Source organism: Tachypleus tridentatus, chromosome 8 (assembly GCF_004210375.1).
Source record: "Tachypleus tridentatus isolate NWPU-2018 chromosome 8, ASM421037v1, whole genome shotgun sequence".
Lineage (NCBI taxonomy): Eukaryota > Metazoa > Arthropoda > Merostomata > Xiphosura > Limulidae > Tachypleus > Tachypleus tridentatus.
The window spans coordinates 27,990,246-28,012,966 of NC_134832.1; the positions used below are offsets into that span (position 1 = coordinate 27,990,246).

General features: G+C 33.8%; 1 protein-coding gene across 1 annotated transcript in view; it reads left to right on the forward strand.

Moving 5' to 3' along the window:
- Nucleotides 1-4,935: 4,935 nt before the first annotated feature.
- Nucleotides 4,936-22,721, forward strand: part of LOC143222046 (protein arginine N-methyltransferase 1-like) — a 54,269-nt gene continuing 36,483 nt past the window's right edge. Inside the window, exon 1 of the mRNA XM_076447878.1 lies at nucleotides 4,936-5,254. Coding sequence (XP_076303993.1) covers nucleotides 5,237-5,254 — 18 coding nt within the window. The 5' untranslated portion in view covers nucleotides 4,936-5,236. The remainder of the gene's footprint in view (nucleotides 5,255-22,721) is intronic.

Genomic DNA, 22,721 nt, shown 5'->3' on the forward strand with positions numbered 1-22,721 from the left:
ACTTCACCATAGTATATCACAAATAATTTTATGACCTCCCAAAAGACAATTAACTTAGTATATCGGTTTGACCTATTGTATCAGCTTTATGTTCTCGCACTAAACAAACAGCTTAATTATTAGAAAAAAAATCAATCTTCTATCGTAATTTCTTTCCTTTTTCCTAATTGATATCTACTATTTCTGTAAGAAATTGAACCATTCCAGTGACAAATACATTAATAATGATATACTTTTTTATTTTCGATGTAGCTCCGCTATGCCTGTTTGTTCCTTTTTTTTTTTAGGTAAATATAAAAGTAAAGTTTGTTCTCAATCTCTTGACAAATTTCATATAACAATTTCAGCGCTGAGGATCAAACTTATCATCAACTACGAATATAAGTTAAGGGTAATAGGGTAGCTGTAATTTTTGTGGACTTTTATTCATCAGAAGTAAAGTTTCTCTAAGACTGTAAATGTTGTTGTAGTGAACAAAAACCTCTCCTTTTCTGTTTGCGTTATGTCTGCGATATAATGGTATATAAAATGATGGTTTTTAAACAACCTAATCTGCTTCAGCCATTTTTAAAACTGGTTTATGAGAAAATCTAGTTCCGCCATTATCTTTGTACTGTGAAGATAGGTATGATTATTATTTAGTTAATAAGACTTTCCCACATCTTTAACAACTCGAACAATTTGGCTACTGGAAGAATATTTTAGAGATATTAAAACTGAGTGGCCAGCCTGAAAGATTACTAAAAATAATTTTGTCTAAGTACAGAAAAAAAGAGAGAAAAAAACGGATTTTAAGAACAAAAAGCAACTTTTAAGATACAGTTTATTAGCACTATAATTATTAATATTTTTAGGAATGTAACCTGGTCTACTATATGGATAAGAGAAAGTCCAATACAATCCTTAGTTACATTATGTTCATTCGGCGTTTATTTCACATGACCTTCAGAAATTTAATTGCATTCCACGTAAGTTTGGTCTTTAAAAGAAATGCACGAAGAAAAATATAATTTACACTACATCTTGTACTATTTGCAAAGACATATTAGGGGAAACTAGAAGAGGTCTGTTAGGAAACGTTGCATGAAACATTTTTTAGCTACTATATGATAAACCGTGATTATGAAAAGACCGGTGTAGAAAAGCATTAACACGGCTTAGTTAAGTCTGATCATTCTGTCACTGTGTGAGTTTCATCGGTTACAAGTTTATTTGTTTTTCTGCAGAATCTAATCGCAGGAAATATCTTTTCAAAATCCATCTCGCCAGCAACTGTTTAGCCTTCAAAGCAACTTTTGAAAATTCAGTTTCTTTCTTTTTCTAAAAAAAAAACCCAAGCATGACTGATTTCACTTTCAAGAACGTCAAGGAATATATCAGATGTCTTCAACAACTTCTTCGTTTTGTTTATTTGAACCAATTATCATACCAAACTTTAACAAATACCCATTATTAAAGGAACCTACCTCATCATTTGTAGTCCAGTCTTTTTATTTTTTAAGTTATGTATATTCTTGAAGTTGTTCCAGAGCTTCCTGGATACTGTCCAAATTACAGTGTATCATTTTATGTAATTCACATGACTTTCCTGTCGTGTACTGCAATGAGATTTCAAAGAAATGTGTACAGTTTTTTAAAGTATTGCCAAGTGAGCCGGTGATGACGAAAAATTTTGGTAAAGTCTTGTTATCATTGAAAATAACAATGTGGCGCTTACAGAGGACTTTGCAGTATCCGTTATTATTAGATTCAGGGAATGTGCAACACATGGCACATGCATAGTCTTATTAGTAAAAAGCAATCGTACTTGAACATCACCGCTTTTCACATTCTTATTATGGGAAATTAATTTTCAACTATGCTGAGTCCCGCTGTACTATGTCACAGCGTTGAGTATCTGAAGTTTGCTCAAACCAATGGGCAGAATCGTTGTTATTTGAGAAAACTGGACAGGTTTCTGGACCTTTGCGTGTCAATAAACTTAAAAAAAAGAGAACGCTGTAGTGAAAAACCTTGAACATGTATAAACATATTGATGATCAAGTTTTAGTTGGATATTAGATATTACCTTAACACAGTCTTTTACAAGTATAAATATCTACATCAATAGTTTGTTTGTTTTGGAATTTCGCACAAAGCTACTCGAGGGCTATCAGTGCTAGCCGTCCCTAATTTAGCAGTGTAAGACTAGAGGGAAGGCAGCTAGTCATCACCACCCACCGCCAACTCTTGGGCCACTCTTTTACCAACGAATACTGGAAGTGATCGTCACATTATAACGCTCCCACGGCTGAAAGGGCGAGCATGTTTGGTATAACGGGGATTCGAACCCGTGAACCTCAGATTAAAGTCGAACGCCTTAACCCACCTGGCCATACCGAGCCATGATTAATGTGATAGGAGAACAGAATATGCTATTTTTTATACAGTGCTATTATATGACATTAATAAGCTTATATATTTTAAAATTAACTAAACTTCAAAACTGCTATGTTTAAAATCGAAAGAAACCTCATCGATATGTTAATTTAGAAAAACAAATATTATTTCAATGTAAAAACTTAAACCAATAAATAATATCTTCCAAAGAAGATACGTGATGGTCAACGCGTTCTTCTTGTAATCTACGGTCACTGAATATACTCACCCTTTCAGCCGTAGAAGCGTTATATAGTGATAGTCAAACTTCACATTCGTTGGGAAAAGTTCTAGTTTGATGATGCTACTTTCACTCTAGTCTATCATTACTGAATTAGGGATGGCTAACACAGATAGTTTAGAGTGGATTTGCTAAAAAATTAAACAAACCAGACTCTCCCAGTGGCACAACGATATGTTTGCGAACTTTCAACGCTAGAAACTTTCGATATCTGTGGTGGGCAGAAGACAGATAGCCCATTGTGTAGCGTTGTGCTTAGTTAATAACAAACAAGCTAAAGATGTTGCAAATGAATATTTCACTGCAAGGTAATAAACCTGCTTATAAGACCAACAACATAATCCTAAAATTCTAGTTCAATCGTTATACAAATTTTGTTCAGATATTATAAAGGCTTTACGTGTGTGATATATAACAAAACTTTTGTAGATAAACTCTGGAAAGAGTGAATCGTTTTGTTATACCTAGATGCATTTAATTAACCTTAACTGTGTAAAATGTACAATCCTTTATTATTAGAATACGCCATGCTTTCCTTTCTTAATATAGTAGCATATCCCTACTTGTTACGTCTTCCCCTGTGATACATGCATGGAATATAAAATATTGTATCAAAAGTTTATTTTATATTTATAAACAACTCATTAGAGTGACCCAACATACAACTGTATTTTCTTTGGTTATATTTATTTTCATCTTACTACGCTTCAGTGGTGTCATTCTTGATGCATTCCTTCTCCTGATTGAGAGTAAATGGTGATAAAACTAACCACGGCTCTGCGTTTGTTTGTTTGTCTTGAATTTCGCGCAAAGCTACACGAGGTCTATCTGCACTAGCCGTCCCTATTTTAGCAGTGTAAGACTAGAGGGAAGGCAGCTAGTCATCACCACTCACCGCCAATTCTTGGGCTACTCTTTTACCAACGAATAGGGGGATTGACCGTAACATTATAACGCCCCCACGGTTGAAAGGAGGATTCGAGCTCGCGACCCTCGGAATATGAGTCGAACGCCTTAACCCACTTGGCCATGCTGGGCGGACTGAGTTTGGAAAATAGTACTAACCTGTTCAATAAAGTCATGTCTTAAAGAACCCGCAATATGGAACGTTGGGGGAAATAACAATAATAAAAAAAAATCACTGTTTATTGACTGTTTCTCTTTTCATATATATTTAAATTCCAATGTGAACGTCACTAACATACGTTCACGGAATTACTTGTCATTGTGCGAGCAAGACAATTACTTGCATTGGCGCCAAAAGAAAGGGGCAAGAGGGGGAATTTGTACCCTTTACATTTTACAAAATATTGCACGTATTATATTGTAAACGTAACATCGTAGTTATCTAAGTAGTTTTATCATTTTTTTATTAAACTGTAAATCTGTGTTTGTGTTTAAGCACCCATAACTCATATCATTTTACTCTCTTGATTTACACTGTGAAAGCTGATCCCCTGCATACGTGCTCCCTCCCCTACCATGAAAATATTTCTGTGGGCGCTCAGAGTTACTTGATTGCAAGATTAGTAATTGAGAAAAAACAAACAGTGATGTTATGGTATTTTCAGTTAAAAGCTACTGATTTCCAGACAAATATAAGATAGACAATTTGGCACGCAACTATATATTAATTCATGAAATAAGTAAAGTGATTGTGATTAAATAACTGCGTTTTCCCATTGTTTGTAAAATAATGAAACAGGATAAAATTGGTAAAAAATTAAACAATCGTTATTATAATATAAGCCAAAATGTGTGTGTTTTGTGTGTTTTTCTTATAGCAAAGCCACATAGGGTTATTTGCTCAGCCCACCGAGGGGAATCGAACCCCTGATTTTAGCGTTGTAAATCTGGAGACATACCACTGTACTAGCGGGGGCATAAGCCAAAATAAAACGAAGAGTACGCAGTCGTGTACGTGATAAGAAAGCTGTGTCTAGTCCCATAGCTTTCAATCTCTCAAAGTATAATTCCATTGAACAAAACATAACAATTTTTAATAATTTCGTACTATAACTGGCTCAAGAAAACATACTGTAATTCAAGAGGTAAATTTGCTTTCTTACCCTAGTTGACAATCAAATCGTTTCAAAAAAATGTTTCTTTATGCGAAAATTTACAGTACGAGCTATACTTGCTGTGTTCACCAGAAGGATCAAATCTTAAATTTTAATTTTATCAGAATTGAAACTTAATGCTGAGACAAGGTACTAAAGAAATATGTGATGTAAATCGAATGAAAATTATACAATTTTGCAGAAAATATGTATTCATAAATTTTAGGGTGTGAAATTAAAAAGTACAACTACTTATGATGCAATACAAGTATAGTTTATGAAATTTGTTTTGATTGCTTTTTTATATATAGAAAGTATTTCTTAACTGGCATATATAATTAGCGTATGAATTATTTTATTACGGTTTATGCATAAGATATATTTTGGCGGGAATTCACGCCTTAACCACGTGGGATATAGGCGAAGTAATCTTCATGTTGAAGAGCTTTTGGAATTAAGTCTCAATCTTTCATGTATATAACGACAAGATTGACCCTGTTAGAGAGTTCGTGTCACCATGGCAGAGCATATGGAGGTAGGTTTATGTGGTAGTAATAGTATTGCCTTAGGGCGTCTCTTCATTCAAAATATTCTGGGTAATATGAATGAAGGATATTCTGTTGGTTTTTGGATATATTTTCTTTTTCATGCCAAGGAATTCATTATTGTTTTGTACAGTTGAGTTGAATAATTTAGACCTTAGAATTGTATTACCGGTAAGGCATAACATTAAGCCTAACAACGCATTAGCCAAATTCTTTGTTGCACAAGCAAGTACAAATTACCGCTGCTAGTATTGCTAATAGTAATAATGTTTGTGATAGTAGTAGTAATAATGATAGATTATCGCAGATTGAGTAGTACTAGTAGTGGTGCGTACATTTAAAAGTAAGTTAAACTTAATGAAATGGTGTATATATTGTATTATACTGTAGGCTTTTTTTGACACTAGCAATAGTTGATTTTTAAAAATAAACACGTGTATGCTGGTTTTTGTATAATGAGTACCGGTTGTTAGCTTGTGATTTATTTGGTAGGCTTCTAACTATAGTGCTGGTTTTTATTTAAGAACATAATTTGAGTAAACGTGCAGTTGGACAGAATTATAATTGGGATAATCTTTCCCAGTTTCAATTTTGTCCACCAAAAACAAAATGGATAATTAAAGTTAAATCGAATGTAACCTTTTATATTTGTATATATTTCCAATAAATGCCTAAAACATCAAATCTAACACTAGTAATAGTACTACTAAAAGTAGTAATAACAGCACCAACAATTTTTACAACTTATAAATTTCGAAGTATGTAGTGAACGTGTATGATACACAAAGTGCATTGCATTTTAATTTCAAGTATAAGTTTCATGAACTTCAGAAAATAAGCTGTAGCATTTTAGTGGTTGAGTGAGTTGCCTTTTAACCTATTCAGAATATAGGTTAAATCTGTGAGCAGTAAATATTGAAGACCACATAGTTTTAGTAATATTTGTATCATTTCTTTGCCATTTTTGGTGAAACAAACCTCCAGTTGAACTTTAAAAGATCAATTTTCATTATATAATTAATTTTTATCACTTTTACAAATTTCAGTGATGTGTTGGCTGCAATGTTGATATATAGAAATGACATGCAAATATAAGAGCAATTGTTTATGATGAGAAACCCGCTTGAAATAAAAATGTAAATGTCAGTAAATGTGTTAATACCCATACTAGGCATTCTCTTATACATAAATATAAGAGCAATCTCAACAGTACAAATAATGTAACGTAGATTAGTGCAACGTAAACAGACTCTGTAACACGTTTACCTTGCTAGGCGTATATGACATGTGAATATTCTTCAACCTATTGCGCATAGGTTTTGTAAAGGATAAGGAAATGTAAACCATTTATGGAGCATAGACAATGACACACAACATAAGTCACCAGTTATTGATAACATTAACTTTTATCTTAACACCAGCTATTTAAAAAAAAGCAGTAGTTTTAGGAAATAATGTTGTATTTCATATACACACTCAATTTCAGCAAAGTATAAAAAAACAGTAAAAAGAATTGCCACTATCATCTGATTAGGGATATCTTCTATGGTAGTCATCCATTGTTAAAAAGCTTGCTGAAATGTAGTCATAGAAAGCCATATAGACCCAGCAAAATTGAGTAGTAATGTGCAACAACAAAATAAGGAACCTTTTATATTAGAAGATGCAGGAGTTGTAGCTTCCGTTCATGTAATAAGAAAAAAACCAGTAAAGAGCGCAGAAAATTTTACAGTACAACAAAATTAAAAAGATTAAAATAAGTTTAAAAGTACTGTGTTTTTTTTAAATTTCTGTGGGATAGTGTACAAAATATCACTTGGAATAGTTTTCCAGTAGAATCACAGTAGGAGTCTGTAGCTTGAACAAACTGTCAACATTAGGTCTCCAGCCTTATTTGTTTACACACACACAATTTGACTGGTAGAAAAAGATCCTTTTCAAATGAAGAAGTACATCTAGACCATCACTTAAAATGGACTCTCATGTATGTATGTATTTAGTTATTTAACCAGGTGACTTTCTGTCTGAGGTTTCATGTAAACATGTTTAACATGTCAACTACATAAGCAGTAACTTGGAACAACATAGATCAACCTTCTGTAACAAACAATTAAATTTTTAACAGGCCATGGACATTCCCAACATTCCATATAGTATTTCTATGTTTTGATGTCAAATATACAGCCAGTTTTACTGTAGGTTTGTTATTAACAATAATATGAACAGATGAGCAAATTTTAATTTTGTCTAACAGTTAACAAATCATCAGTGATGTTGAGAAACCCACTTGTTGAGAAATTTATATGCAAAAACGTCTCGTTTGGGTTGAAAATATTTTACGTAGAGGAGCGAACAATATGTTTTCAAGTCAAATAAACACAACATAACCATAGAAAACACTCAAATACTAAATAAAGAAACAAACATAAACAAACGCAAAATTAAAGAAGCCTTACTTATACAACAACTTAAACCCAAAGTAAACCAATATAAAGGAACACCTTTATACCTATATTAATATAATAAGCTAAATAAAAATTATATATTCAAACATCTAACACCGCCCTCTACATTCCGACACTCAGTTACACAACCGACTTCCAAACATGTGGTCATCTTCCGGTCAGTTACCTCTTTTTTTCTTTGTGAACCTGACGATGACCGAAGAAGGTCGAAACGTTGTTCGCTCTTCTATGTAAAATATTTTCTGAACCCAAACGAGTCGTTTTTGCATGTAAATTTCTCAACAAGAGGGTTTCTCGACATCACTGATTATTATTATTTCATCACAGCGATTGTACGAGAAAGGTAAGTTTTTGTGTTTTTTCTCAGTGTATTTGTACTTACCTGTTACCATTATGTCTGAACTAGCATACCGCACACCACTATTAACAGTACACACTCACACGATCGTTAAGAAACTAAGAAATTTAAACCAACGAATTAGTAATAGAAGAAATGACATTTATTTTATTCAACAATGTAGAAAGGAATAACTAATCCCTAATTTTGTAAAGGTAAAACTTTCAAATAATGTTAATACATACACAAACATTATCCAAAATTTACAGAAAAAACTACTTAAAGCCATGTTGAACACAAAATACAAAGAACTACATGACTTACGAAAACAAAAAATGAACCTAGACCATCAACTGCCATGCTGCATTAAACCAGAGATTTACGGACTTATACAACGAAACATAAACCAAATCAATACTAAGAACGACAGAGACAAAAAGATCTGCCACAACAAAAAGCTAGAAAAACTAAGATGCAAACAACAGAAAAGACACCAAAACGACAAACCATTGACTAACCTCATAATTAACAGATCCGACCGACAATTTAACACAGACGAGATACATCTACTTAACAAAGGACTCAACTTTGCAATAGCACCTAGGTACATTCCAACCATAGAAATCAAAACATGTTTAGAAGACTGAGCCAGGAGACTTGTGATACTTTCTACAGAGAACAAAAAGAAGGAAACAACCAAAAACAATCAACAGAAAGAAGACAACTTAGATAATTTTAGTGACATCCAACAGTCAAACTTCCTAGGTAAAATTACAAATTTATATTTTCCAGAAACACCTAAAAACAACATCTTAAACGATTTTCTCAAAGAATTTTCTCACAAAACCATCAAGATAATTTCACAAAACAGAAAATTAAAAAACAACCCTGCAAAAAGAGACATTAATTCCATTAAAAACCTAAAACAAGACAAAAACATAAAAAATCTAAAAGCAGATAAAGATAACGCTATAGTCATAATGAACATGAACGAATACATCCAAAAAATGAATAACATCCTATCAGACACGAACAAATTTAAACCAATACACACAAATCCAACAAAGACACACGAGACGCAACTGAACAAATTGCTACTAAAAATGAAAAAAGCCAACACAATTTCACAAACACTTTATTCCTACCTACGTAAAACCGACTCGCGCACACCGCAAATATACGGCATCCCCAAACTTCATAAACCATATTGTCCATAACGACCAATAATGTCCACATATGAATCGTTTAATTACAATCTTGGTAAATACATAGCATGGGCATTCTCCAAATATGTAACATCAGCCAGCTCATTCATCAAAGACTCTTTTAATTTCAAGTCTAATCTTAATCAACTTAATCATAAAGCCTTAATGGCCAGTTTCGATGTTATATCCCTCTTTACAGAAGTTCCAACCACTGAAGCCTGCAAGATAGCCTTAGAACTCTATATCCGAGACCCTAACCCAACTATAGACATTCCCAGCAACCAGTTAGCAACCCTCATAGAATTCACCACGATAAAGACAAACTTCATGTTCAACAACCACAACTATATACAAATAAATGGCCTAAGCATGGGCAACCCAGTATCACCAGTTCTGGCCAATATTTTTATGACACAAGTTGAAACACAAGCAATTAACACAGCATTACATCCACCACTATACTGGTACAGATATGTAGATGACACGGTTGCGGGATTCAAATATACAGAACACATTATTTAATTTTTTCAATCACATTAACTCTATACATCCCAACATGCGAACAGGAAGAAAGCAATCAAATATCATTTCTTAACCTCAAAATTACAAGAACCGACACACAATTCAAAACAGAAATCCACCGAAAAATCACCCATACTGGACTATACATTCCTTGGGACTCAGCACATGAAACAAAACAAAAACTCAACATACTAAGAAACCAAATAAGCACAGCCATAAAACTATGCTCACTGGATAAAATTACCAATGAATTAGACAAAATAAAACAATACTTCATCAACATCAATAAGTTTCCTCCACAAACCATAGAAAACATTATACGCACACACCTAGACAGAAAGCAAAATCAGCCAACTAAAGTAAATATATCTCACGAATCAAAAAAATCACGAAACCATACACTGCTGTATACCATATATTCCTGACATCCGCAAACAAATAACCACCATTTGGCAAAAATTAGTAACAAAATATGACATTCCAGTTAATACCAAATTTATTCAAAAACCAGGCACAAAACTGAGGTCTATACTATGTAAATACTACACTGACCAACACCACACCAACATTATTTACAAAATACAATGTGATAACTGCTACAACTTCTCTATTGGAGAAACAAGTAGAAAAATGGAAACCAGATTCAAAGAACATAAAAAGTCACCTTCACACGTTTTCAAACACTGCAAATCAAATAAACACAACATAACCATAGAAAACACTCAAATACTAAATAAAGAAACATACATAAACAAACGCAAAATTAAAGAAGCCTTACTTATACAACAACTTAAACCCAAAGTAAACCAATATAAAGGAATGCCTTTATACCTATATTAATATAATAAAATAAATAAAATTATATATTCAAACGCATAATACCGCCCTCTACATTCCGACACTCAGTTACACAACCCCTTTCAAACATGTGGTCAGCTTCCGGTCAGTTACCTTTTTCTTTGTGAACCTAACGATGACCGAAGAAGGTCGAAACGTTGTTCGCTCTTCTATGTAAAATATTTTCTCAACCCAAACGAGCCGTTTTTGCATATAAAAATTGGTTTATTTAATAAGCCATAGCTCTAAGACTTAATGTGATACAAAGCTGAATTTTGTTTTCCAATTTCATATAACATATCAGTTGATAAATCTGCAATTGTTGTAATTAATAGTCTGTTAGATCTCCTGTAAAACAATTTAGTTGCATGCAACTTTTTATGATTTTGTTAAAAATAGCCCTACTTTAGGCCATAGTTTGACTATGTCACCAGTTATTCAGCCTTTTCATATTTTTACCATATATTCTTATATTTCTGAATATGATCTACAAAGAAAATCAGGATGGTGTTCAACCTACTTTTTGAGTTATAATTTTTTTGAGTCTCCTCTGACCATACATTGTTTACTTGAGAAAATACACTTCAATTCTGGTGTGTTACTGTGTGCAAATATATCCATACAATTGTGAAATAATTGATGAATCCCATTGAAATATTCTGATCAGCCTTTACCATATATTCTTACATTTCTGAACATGATCTTCAAAAAATCAAGGTTGTGACAAATAATAAGTTATCAAATTTTATGTCTCTGATACGTACCATTGGGCAAAGGACCACATTCAGGGCATTGTTCTTTCTTGTCAGTCAGGAATCAGTCCTGCAGAATTGTGTAAAGTTTTGATCTACTTGAGCACTATGAAAATGCAAAACTGTGGCAGGTATTAGGTCACATCATAGCTTTATTCCCCACTCTACCAACAAATTGTATATGAGAAGGCTATCAGATGATGATGTGTACACAGTTGTAACTGTTGGTAGTAGCAGTGAAAGTGATGCTACAGCAGCTCAAATAGGGTCTAATGATAACAATGACAATTATCAGCCAGGGAAATATGTGGTATGCATATACGATCATGAATGGTATGTGGGAAACATAAAAGATAGATCAGATGAACATTCTGATGTGTTGGTGTCATTTATAAAGACATCAAGAAACGAACTGTTCTCATGGCCTGCAAGGTCACGTAAAGATGAAAGCTGGATTTCTTTCCAACATATTCTTTGTCTGATAAGTGCACCTACCGTGCAAGGCAGTAGCGGTCGCCACTATGTTCTAAGTCAAAGTGATTTCATCATAATCAAATTCGAATTTCAGAAACTTATTCAAGCTGTCTGAACAAAGCAATGTTTATTTGATGTTGTTACGGCTAATTTATCGCCAAAGCAATTTTTGAAACATTTCATATTCAAGATTATTGCAGTTTGGTGTGACTATAATTTTTCTCAATTATCCCCTGTTGTAGCACTGTGCTTTTTGTATCTGATTTACCTTTTGTATTTATTATATTATGAATCTTAAACTCGGCCATATCTGCATAACTGTAATGCATACACAATATACTTGCATTACCATGTGATCTAACTAGTTATGCCAATAAACTTGTTCAGAAATGAATTAATTCTTTCTTGTTTCTTACAACTTCATTATTTAACATTGTGAAAGGCTGGTTAGAATATTTCAGTGGGATACATAAAATTCTGACAGGTATTTTTCAAAATTGTATATATGTATTTGTACACAGTAACACCTGAACTGTATTTTTTAAAAATAAAGAACATATGGTCAGAGGATATTTAAAAAAATTATAATTCAAGTAGGTTGAACACCATCCTGATTTTTTATTTTTTTAGATCATATTCAGAGATGTAAAAATCTGAAAAGGCTGAATAACTAGTGACATGGTCAAACTGTGGCCTGAAGTAGGGCTATTTTTAGCTACATCATAAAAAGTTGCATGCAACTAAATTGTTTTACAGGAGATCTAATAGACTTTTAATTACAACAATTGCTGATTTATTTTATCAACTGATATGTTATAGGAAATTGGAAAACAAAATTCAGCTTTGTATCATATTAAGTCTTAGAGCTATGGCTTATTAAATAAACCAATGTTTTTTATGATTTTGGATTTTCAGGTGATTTTACAGCCTCACTATTAAAATCCTAAGAGAGATATACTTGGTCTGAGACCACTTTTGAATTCTGTGAGATTAATTCAGTCAGTGTAGCAAATTTCAGCCTTCTACCACCATTACTCTTGCAGTTTTAAGCAGCCAAAGTTGCCCAAAAATGAATTTGCCAAAAAAAAAAATATTAACTAAATTTTACAGGGTTGTAAATCAGAAACTATTAGAGATATTGATCTAATCTTTGGCAGTGTTTCATTATATGGGTAGATGAGCACATGTGAATTGTTTCAAGGTATTCTGTGGGGGTCACCTGCAGCCCCTTGGATGATTTGACATGGAATGACCCTTTACCATCTTAATCACTTCAATCATATCCCCTCTATCTGTTCTTTTTGTCTTTCCTTAGGTAAGGAACTCAAGGTTGAACATAATACTTTAAATGTGGCCAAAATAGCAACATGTAATGAAATTATAACCTCTTTCAGACTTGTATTTGATATTCCTGTTGTTGCAACTTGGATGGCTTTAGAGACTGATCAACTATTATGCTGAGATTAATTGTTTTCATGACACTGTTAAGGTCACCCCCATTCACATAATACTTATTCAAATTATAATAATCCTCGTGGATTATCATGTATTCATTTTAGTCAAAACCCATCTGCCATTTATTTGCCTGATTCACTGAATAATCTAAATCTTGCTATAAAGCAGCAGTATCCTCTTCACAGCCAATAACACCCAAGACATTGATATTATCAGCAAATTTAAGTAATTTATTCACAATTCCTCGATGCCATTTAGGTAAATCCTAAAGTGCAGATGTCCTAAAACTGAGCATTGAAGTACCTGACTTATAACATTAATCCAGTTTGATTGATCTCCATTTGTAACAACCCTCCACTTTCTTCCACTAAGCCATTGTTTTATCGAATCTAATAATGTGTATCCCTCATACCAACAGATATATATATATATATATATTTACAAGACTCTTATGTGATACCTTCTCAAATACTTTTTTGAAAATCCAGATAAACCAAATCTACACTCATATTCATAAGAAGTAACTTTTTAAAAGAATATTAAAAGATTTGTAAGACAGGATGTTTCCTTGGCAAAACCATGTTGACTGTCCAATAACATTTAAACTCTCTTGAATATATAAAAAAAATAGTAGCAATTGGATAATCCTTTACCTCCTTTAGAGCCTTTGGGTAAATATTATCTGGCTTAAGAGTCTTATTCTTTAAACCAGGGGTGTGCAACATTTTTCGTCGGTGGGCCATATAACCAACTTCATCAATCAAGCGGGGCCACTTAAAAAAACAAGCTTATTTGTGTACATGCACAATAAATTAAAAAAAAATCTCAACATGCAAGCAATAATATTTTATATTTTTGCATGAGTGATCATTTTAGTGCGACACTTGAAATTTAGAGTCCTTGCAGAGCTTGTCAATATCAGCTTTGACAGAAGTGGTTGCCACTCTTAACTGACTGGTCAAATGTTCATCAGTCAGCTGACTTCTACATTTGGTTTTGATGAGCTTCATTTTGGAGAAAAATTGCTCACAGAAGTAGGTGCTACCAAAAAGGGAGGCAATTCTTTGTGCATGACGGGGACAAATTGGGAAACTTTTCACGTACACAGAGTTTGTAAAAGTCTAGCAAACTGTTTTCAGAGAATTTCCTTTTAGTGTCCATGTCAGCCTGCAGTTCAATGAGTTCCATTTGGCAATCATCAGGACTGTCTTCCACTGCCAAATCAAAAGGTTGAGCGAACAATTTCAATCTAATTTTAGTTTGTCTGAAATCTGGAAATCTGTTTGCAAACTCATCACGCAGCTTTTGTACACTGGTTCCATATTTGGTGCAATCCAGATTAGGAAATTCCAGTTTCCTGGTTGCAAGACATGTAAAATGGGTCAATATGGCTCTTCTCAACTGAACCTGGAAAATTTCCAATTTCTTCTCAAAAGCACAAATATGCTCAAACAACTTATTCACAAGTTGACTTTTCCCTTGTAGTTTTAAGTTTAAATCAGACAGATGCTGTGTAATGTCTGTGAGGAATGCTAAGTCATTCAGCCAGTTCTCATTGCTCAAGAAGTCCACATTCTGACGTTTGCTCTCCATGAAGAACTTAATCTCCTCTCGAGATTCCAGAATCTCTTCAAAGTAGCAGCTCTACTAAGCCAACGCATACAGCAGAGAAGTACAAAACATCTGAATACTCACTGTCCAGCTCATCTAAAAAAGTTTTAAATTGTCGATGATTTAATCCTCGTGTTCGAATATAATTTATGCATTGGACGACATTTTTCATGACTTCTGCAAAATCCAGAACTTTGGTGCACAAGCTCTCTTGGTGAATAATGCAATGGCTTACAACTACGTCTTGTGCTCCAATTGAATGACGGACAGCAGAGGTTAGGGAAAATTGTCGCCAGCGGGCGAAGGCGAGGTTCAGGACATGACGTTGAGTCGTAGACAATAGTGCTAGTGCACGTCACCTATTCATGCCCTAAGGAGGCCGACCAATCGAATTCGGCTTGCTCCTCTCTAGCAAAGATAGTTTTAGAAGTTTGTCGAGTCGAAGCCTGGGAATCCCGTAGGATCGATGCTTTTAAAAATATTCCATTTGCGTTGGATTACAGATCAGGCCACATGGTTAGATTACAACAACTAGGGCCACACTAAATGGCTTGGCGGGCCGGGTTGTGGCCCGCGGGCCGCCTGTTGCACACCCCTGCTTTAAACTTTCCAATTATTTCTTAATAACTTGGAATTAATCCAGCCATTTTGTTCATTCTTGTTAGTATCAGCTGTTCCAGATGTGGAATAAGGCTTCAATCTTCATTAGTAAAACCTGAAAAAGGAAACCTTGATAACCTAGCCATCACATAGTCATCAGATATGAGCTTTCCTTTATCACAGTGGTTCTCAACCTTTTCTGACTTGCGACACACTACGAAATTCTGAAAATTTTTGCAGTACACCTGGAAAGCCTTAACTATGTTTTAAGGTACACATTATACGGCAAGCATTAAAAGCCTTAGAAAGAAAATCACGGCCAAAGTAAGCAATAATAATGTCATTGTGCATCACGTTTAGATACATGTAACACAAAAGAGTTAACTTAAAAAGCTTCAAAACGAAAATTATGACCAAAGCAAGTGATATTCATGTCAGCTGCATTTGCACGTTGACAATACTATCACTTGGTTTGGCTGTGAGTGTTGTTCTAAGGCTTTTTAACGATTTTGTGGTATAGCAGAAAAATCAAAACTTTTTTATTTTTACATATGTTTTCAATGTGACACTTGTGCTTGCTTCTGAGAACAAATCAAATTTAAGCGAGGTTCTAACATAGACAAACAAGCTCACATTTCATCATCGACTGTAAGAAGCCTCTCTCTCTTTCTGGTTTTAATTTCAGTCAATGCTGAAAATCCAATTTTGCAAAACCACAAAGATGCAAATGAAAGCAGAACTTTTAACTGCTTTTGAACTGATTGCAGGATATGAATTTTTAATGGAGACCCAAAACTCATCCAAGCTCTTTTCGGGAAACAATGACTAATAAAATTTGTCGTTTCATAAATCGATGAGCTGTTCTTCCTCCTCAGTTGTAAGATTTGTTGTCTCATTGATTCCGAATGGATAGGCCACCCAGTTACATTCGTCGACAGCAAGTGACGGGAAGTAATGCTTTAGTGCGAACTGTAAGTTGCTTAATGTGTTCAAAATTTGATTGACAATTTTCTTCTTTGAAGGGCATTCGTTAACAGAAGGAAAACAATCAAGGACTCTTTTTGAGATCTTATTCTTCCACAGCGTCACCTTTTCATTGAAGGCCTTCAGTTTGGCCGTTGTAGTATTAATGTTTTCAGATGGTTCTTGGAGACTTATTCTCAGATAATTTAATTTTTCAAACAAGTCGGAGAGAAATTGAGCCTTCAGCCATCATATCCCATCATGCAAAGAAAATTCAAAACCTGCTTTCTCAACCTCCAAGAAAGAAATTACTTTACTTTTAGTTGGACAAGACGCTTTAACACCTTTCCTTTCGAAATCCATCGAACTTCAGTGTGATACAGTAACTTTTTTAGTCTGAATCCATCACCTCACAGAGAAGAGAGAAAAGTCGAGATTAAAGTGGCCTAGACTTGATGAAATTCACCACTTGAACAACTTAATTCATAACAGACTGCAAATCTTTCGGCAAAGATTTGGAGGAGAGCACTTCTCTGTGAATCATGCAGTGAACAATCATAATGTTTGGATTTTGTTTATGCACCAGAGTGACGAATCTTTTCTTTTTTCCTTGCATTGAAGGACAGCCATCAATGCAAATGCTGACACAGTTATTCAAATGTAATTTGAAGAGCAAAATGTTTTCATTCACCAATTCAAACGTCTTTGCCTATTGCTGTACATTCTAAATCTTTGCAAAATAAGTATTCGTTTATGATTTTTCCATCTTTTATGAATCAAACAAAAGCCAGAACTTGAGCTTTTCCACTAACGTCGGTAGATTCATCAACTTGAAGAGACCATAGTAGACACAATTCATATGCAGGCACTTCAAACTGTTTGCAAATTTGTTCCTTCAAATCTGACAACAAGTCTATAATTCTGCGCGAAATTGTGTCATCGGACAGTGGAACTTGCTTAAACCTTTTTGGTGGCATCTATTCCAAGCATAGTTTCAACGATGATTGCTAACGCTGGCGCAATGACTGATTTGGCCTCCGTATGCACTTTCTTGCATTTTGCCAATAATTGAGCAACCTTATAACTTGCAATCAATCCTTTTTTGGGCAGCGTCATGTAGTTCACAAGCTTCCTTGATTGTTCATGTTGTTGAGCTGTGAGATTCTTGAAGTTTTTTGTTTTTTTTTATCCTTCACAGCTGAATGTTTTGTTTCCAAGTGTCTCTTCAGTTTGCTAAGAACAAGCGCCTTGTTTGATAAAGCTGCATTGCAGAATGGTAATTGAGAATGTTCCGATTCCAAAGCGATAAAACCGTATTTGATGTATTCGTTTTTGTACTTTCGTTTGATTCCTTGCTTTTGATTCAACACATTCTCCTTTGCAGCACCAGACTTACTTAAATATTTTTCCATGGATAAATGATAAAGCTAATTCATACATGATAAGCACAAAGTTCTGCAGTTAATATAAAATATCTACCTAGAGTGTAGTAGCTGTAGCTTACTGCAGAATGAAAACGTGTTCCAGAAAGCAGTTTGATGCATCATTTATGACATACAAAGTGCTTGTTGAGCCACAATTAAACTAACAGTCGAACTGTTGCAGTCGAGAATGAAATTTAAGTATGAACTTCTCAGTGCTTGAGTTAAATGAAAACCATCAAATGTTTTGGAACGTTTCAGAGTGTCTCTATAGTAGCTTTTATTAACTGAAGTGTTCGACTTGCTTGTAAAATCCCAAGAAAGTTGAATGTGTTTCAAACACACCACGGCACACCTGCTAATCTCTCGTAGCACACCAGTGTGCCACGGCACGCAGGTTGAGAATCGCTGCTTTATCGTTTTCTAAGGGTTTTACGCACATCCTAACATTTTAATGTATTCAAAGAAATCCTCGCTGTTAATTTTAACATTTTTAGCCAACCTCTTTTCACATATCCTTTTTGATGTCCTGATCTTTTTCACCAACTTTCTTGATATTCTATAATCTTCTAAATGTCCTGTTATACCAGTCAATTTAAATGTCAAATTTGTTATGCTTTTCTTGATTTTAATCCTTATACTCTTTGTGAGTAAACCTGATTTTTTTTTTTTTTTTTTTTACTTGCAGCTACTCTTTTCCTACTGTAAAGAATATATTTGTTTTGAATATTGAAAAACATTTCTTTAAACATTTTCCACATTTGGTCAAATAATTCTTGTTGAATCCTTTCAATGTTTGCTTTTTTGTGAAATTTTAAACCAAAATATTATTTTCATGTGTAACAAAACTGTGACCTGAATAGATCAGAGATCATTTTCTTCCAGATGCTCTCTAATTTCCACCCTCTGATATTTCCGTATTAGAAGTAAATAGTAAATCTGAAATTATATTGTTTCTAGTTGATTCCTTGACTAATTAGTAGACAGCCACCTTGAACGGTTTTGTGAAACATTTCTACCTAATAATTTGACTTTAGGTCTTCCTAATCTGTGTGCCCTAAATTAAAATCACCCATAATTAGGACTTCATTAACAAGTAAAATCTTTACCCATTTTATTATTGTAAAGTTTCTTTTTAATTTCACCAGCATTATCTGATGGTCTGTAACAGATTTCCACTAAAAGCCTTTTCTGTTTAGATTTGCAAATAGAAACTCCAAATTAATTCTGTTTTCCTGCTGTTATCTTTTGAAATCTTAAACTTCAATAGGATATAATTAACATTTTACACACAAAGCCATTTTGTTCCCCTCTCTTTAATACTCTCTATATTAAATAATGTCATCCTTTATTCCAAAGAAATTCTTATCGTAAAAATCAACTGTGTTCACAGTGTTTCAGTTATTTTTATATAAAATTCCTCCATTGTTACTAGGACTCCAGTCATCTGTTTTATTTCTTATACTTCTAGCATTACAATCATGAAAATTAAGACTACCCTTATAACTATTTGTATACTTGTTTCCTGTGCTAAACTTTTCTCTACCTTTATTCTTTTTGCAGTTAGTTTATTCTGGCTGTTCCTTACTATGGTCTTGTTCTAGTTTAAAACTTTCCAGCTGAATTGATAAGCTTAACAAACATGCCAGCTCTCATCCTATTTTACCCTTTTGTGATGGGCTCGGTATAACATGCACAAGTTTGCCTACACAATGCAGAAATTAAGTTTTTTTTTACATTTTGACTTTTGACATGTGTGTCTTCACAGAAGTTGGTAGGATTTTAGTAAAGATTACAAGTATTTTTGTATACAAAAAAAAATCAGATTTTTTAACAAAATATTTGTATTCAGATCACATGTCCAGTAATATAAAACTGATGTTTAATTTTCCCTGTCTTGGCTGTGTTTTAGTTGAGTAGTATTATGTAATAGACAGCCACATTTCAATTATTCAATATTAATATTATATTACTATGTAGAAACAAGTTATTAAACTTATTTTTCTTAAAATAATGAACAATAAATTTAGAAATAAAGGAAACAATTATCTCTCTTTCTCTACAACCTTTATGCTCAGTTGCTGCTGGATAAGGTTGCTAAACCTCTTAAAATTTTTCTTTGGTTTGATATATACAGTTGAATAATTAAAAAATAAAAAATAACTACAATGATAACATGAATTCCACTATAATTTAAACTTTGTAACTAAGATGTATGTAGATTCAAACAGACTAAAGACACAACCTACCTCACTGAAATCTTGGATCAAAAGAATGAGGTAGTCTTTTCAAATATTAAAATGGTTGAGAACACTACTTGGGACCTTCTAAGCTGTTGATTGTTTACTAACATGTCACATGCTGTACTAAGAATACATAGGGGACTGTTTCATAATATGGAAAGAATTGAAGAGGGCCACTGTGTTTTGATTCAATACATAAGCCATGTCTCAGCAAAATAAAAAGATGTGAGGAACTTTCTTCTGTTCATTATTCTCCCTACAATTTTCCAAAGTGACAGTTTAGTAGTGGTGCATAGAGGGAGTTGTGCACTTTGGTTTCGTGGTGCTCTCCTGTTGGTGAAGAGATGACACAAATTGATTTGTATGATAAACATATTGGAATCTTTGACTCCAATACTGGTGTGCAGAAGGCTTGTGGCATGTTATAAAAAGTTTGAATGTAGTGGGCAGCATAAAATGGGAAAAACTAATTTTGTGAGTAGAGGGTACTATTTATTGGAAATACATTTTCATTTTAAGAAAATTAAAACTTTCTTCAGCTAGTTGATTAGACATAAGATTTGGGTTGTTTTATGGTTTGTTTGTTTTTTTCCAGTCATCTATGAAACTACTGCCTCCTTGATGGCAGAATGGTATGAAGGTGAATATCTAATTTACTTCCTTCATTTGATATTGTTGTTCATGATGGGAAATTTGCTGCTCAAAGATGTGACACGATAGCTATGCCTTATCCACAACATTTGTCTAAACAGCACGCTTTGGCTCACCACTACCTGGAGGATATATATTCAGATTTTCAAAAACTTGTTCCCCTGTGATCACTTTGAACATACCATAATTTTCTTGGGTTCATTAGACTTCCAAATTTTGTAACAAACATATCGGTGTTCCTCGCATCTATCTGATGATGTATTTGGTATTTTGTTGACTTCTACCTTAGCATGTTTATTGGCTTCTGCTCTGTTTTGGTTTCCTGAATGCTGTTGTGATTTGACGGTTAGAGATGCCTTGTAGGAGGGTGCACATGCACCTGCCATAGCCCTACGTAAGTTACACAAGGCTCCTTTGCTATATCCATTGACATTTCATGGGTGTCCTAGAGATGTTGGAATCTCAAATTGATGTTGCATGTTTGTATTCTTCCTTGTTGTCATTGGCTTCTTGGCTTTCTTTTGCTCTTGCTGGTAGTAGTTTGCTCCAATCCCCTGACTTTACTCTTCAAATTGTTGGTATTCAGAAGATCTTATCTTTATATTTGTGGCTCCTTTGTTTGGGTCAGTGACTACCTTTTGTGGGTGTGTTGTGGGAGCAAAGTTACATCATTTTCATGGGTGCTTCAGGTTTTGGTGACAGGTCTGGTCATTCAATTCATTTCACTTCCTCCATTATTTTCCCAACATGTGATATTTCTACGTTTAATAGATCTGTTGTGCATGGATTTTCTTTCCAGGGCAACCAGGGAGTTATTGGTCAAGGGGGTTGTAGAGAGAGTCAATACCATTCTTGTGGGATTTTATTCTTGGTTGTTTGTTGTGTCCACAAAGGTGAGAGACTGGAAGTTGATTATTGATCTACCTTGTCTGAATCAGTTCTTACATTCTCCTAAGTTCATGATGGAGTCCTTTCTCAATTTAAGTTAGGGTTTAACGACTCTATGGATGACCAACTTTGATGTTGCAGATGCATATCTCAACATTCCCATAGCAACATCATCCTGCTGATATCTACATTTTGCAGATAAGGGTCAGGTTCTGCAATTTAAAGCTCTGCTCTTCATACTATCTTCTGCATTGTGTCTCCTGCAGAGTTGTAAAATCTTTCTCTTGTCACTTTCATGCTTTGGGACCATGCACCCACCACTATATACAGAGCAGTTAATTGGGTAAAAGCTGACTCGTCATTGTATGCTGCAATAAATATTTTCTTTTGTTACATGCTAAAGGTTGTTTTTTGGTTTTTTTTCAGCTCTGGTATAAACATAGTATTTGGGAGGAAAATGCAATGCTTTACATTTGCAACTAAACTGAAATTGAATATAACTGAAGATGTACCTGAGAAAGTTTAGATGAAATATATTCATGTTTGGTAGAAGTGCAATGTATGATAGGTTTGGAATGTATTGTGAAATAAAGTCCAGCTATTCGATATTACTAATGTAAGTTATTGATGATATCATCATAACTACCTATTTATATTTCATTAAAAATTTTATTTAACACATAATCTACAAGTGAAATAAAAAAAATTCACAGGTAATTTAAAAATGCATTATATAGAACAGTAATTACATTTTTATATTTAAAAAGAAAAAGTACAATAAGTTTGAATTGCAACAGGAATCTATCATGGCCAATAAAGAGAACTGCAGCAGACTGAAACAAATCTAGTATTTATTTACCAATTATTTGTTTACTCCCAAACAAGTTAACAAGCATTATTACATAAAATTCTTGATTGATTAAATATGTCTAATGAAGAACAGGACAATTTTGACTAACAGTGATAACAAAACAAATGTGTATATGACCTTTTAATAACAAAAAATAAACAAAATCCAAAGGAGTGTATTATC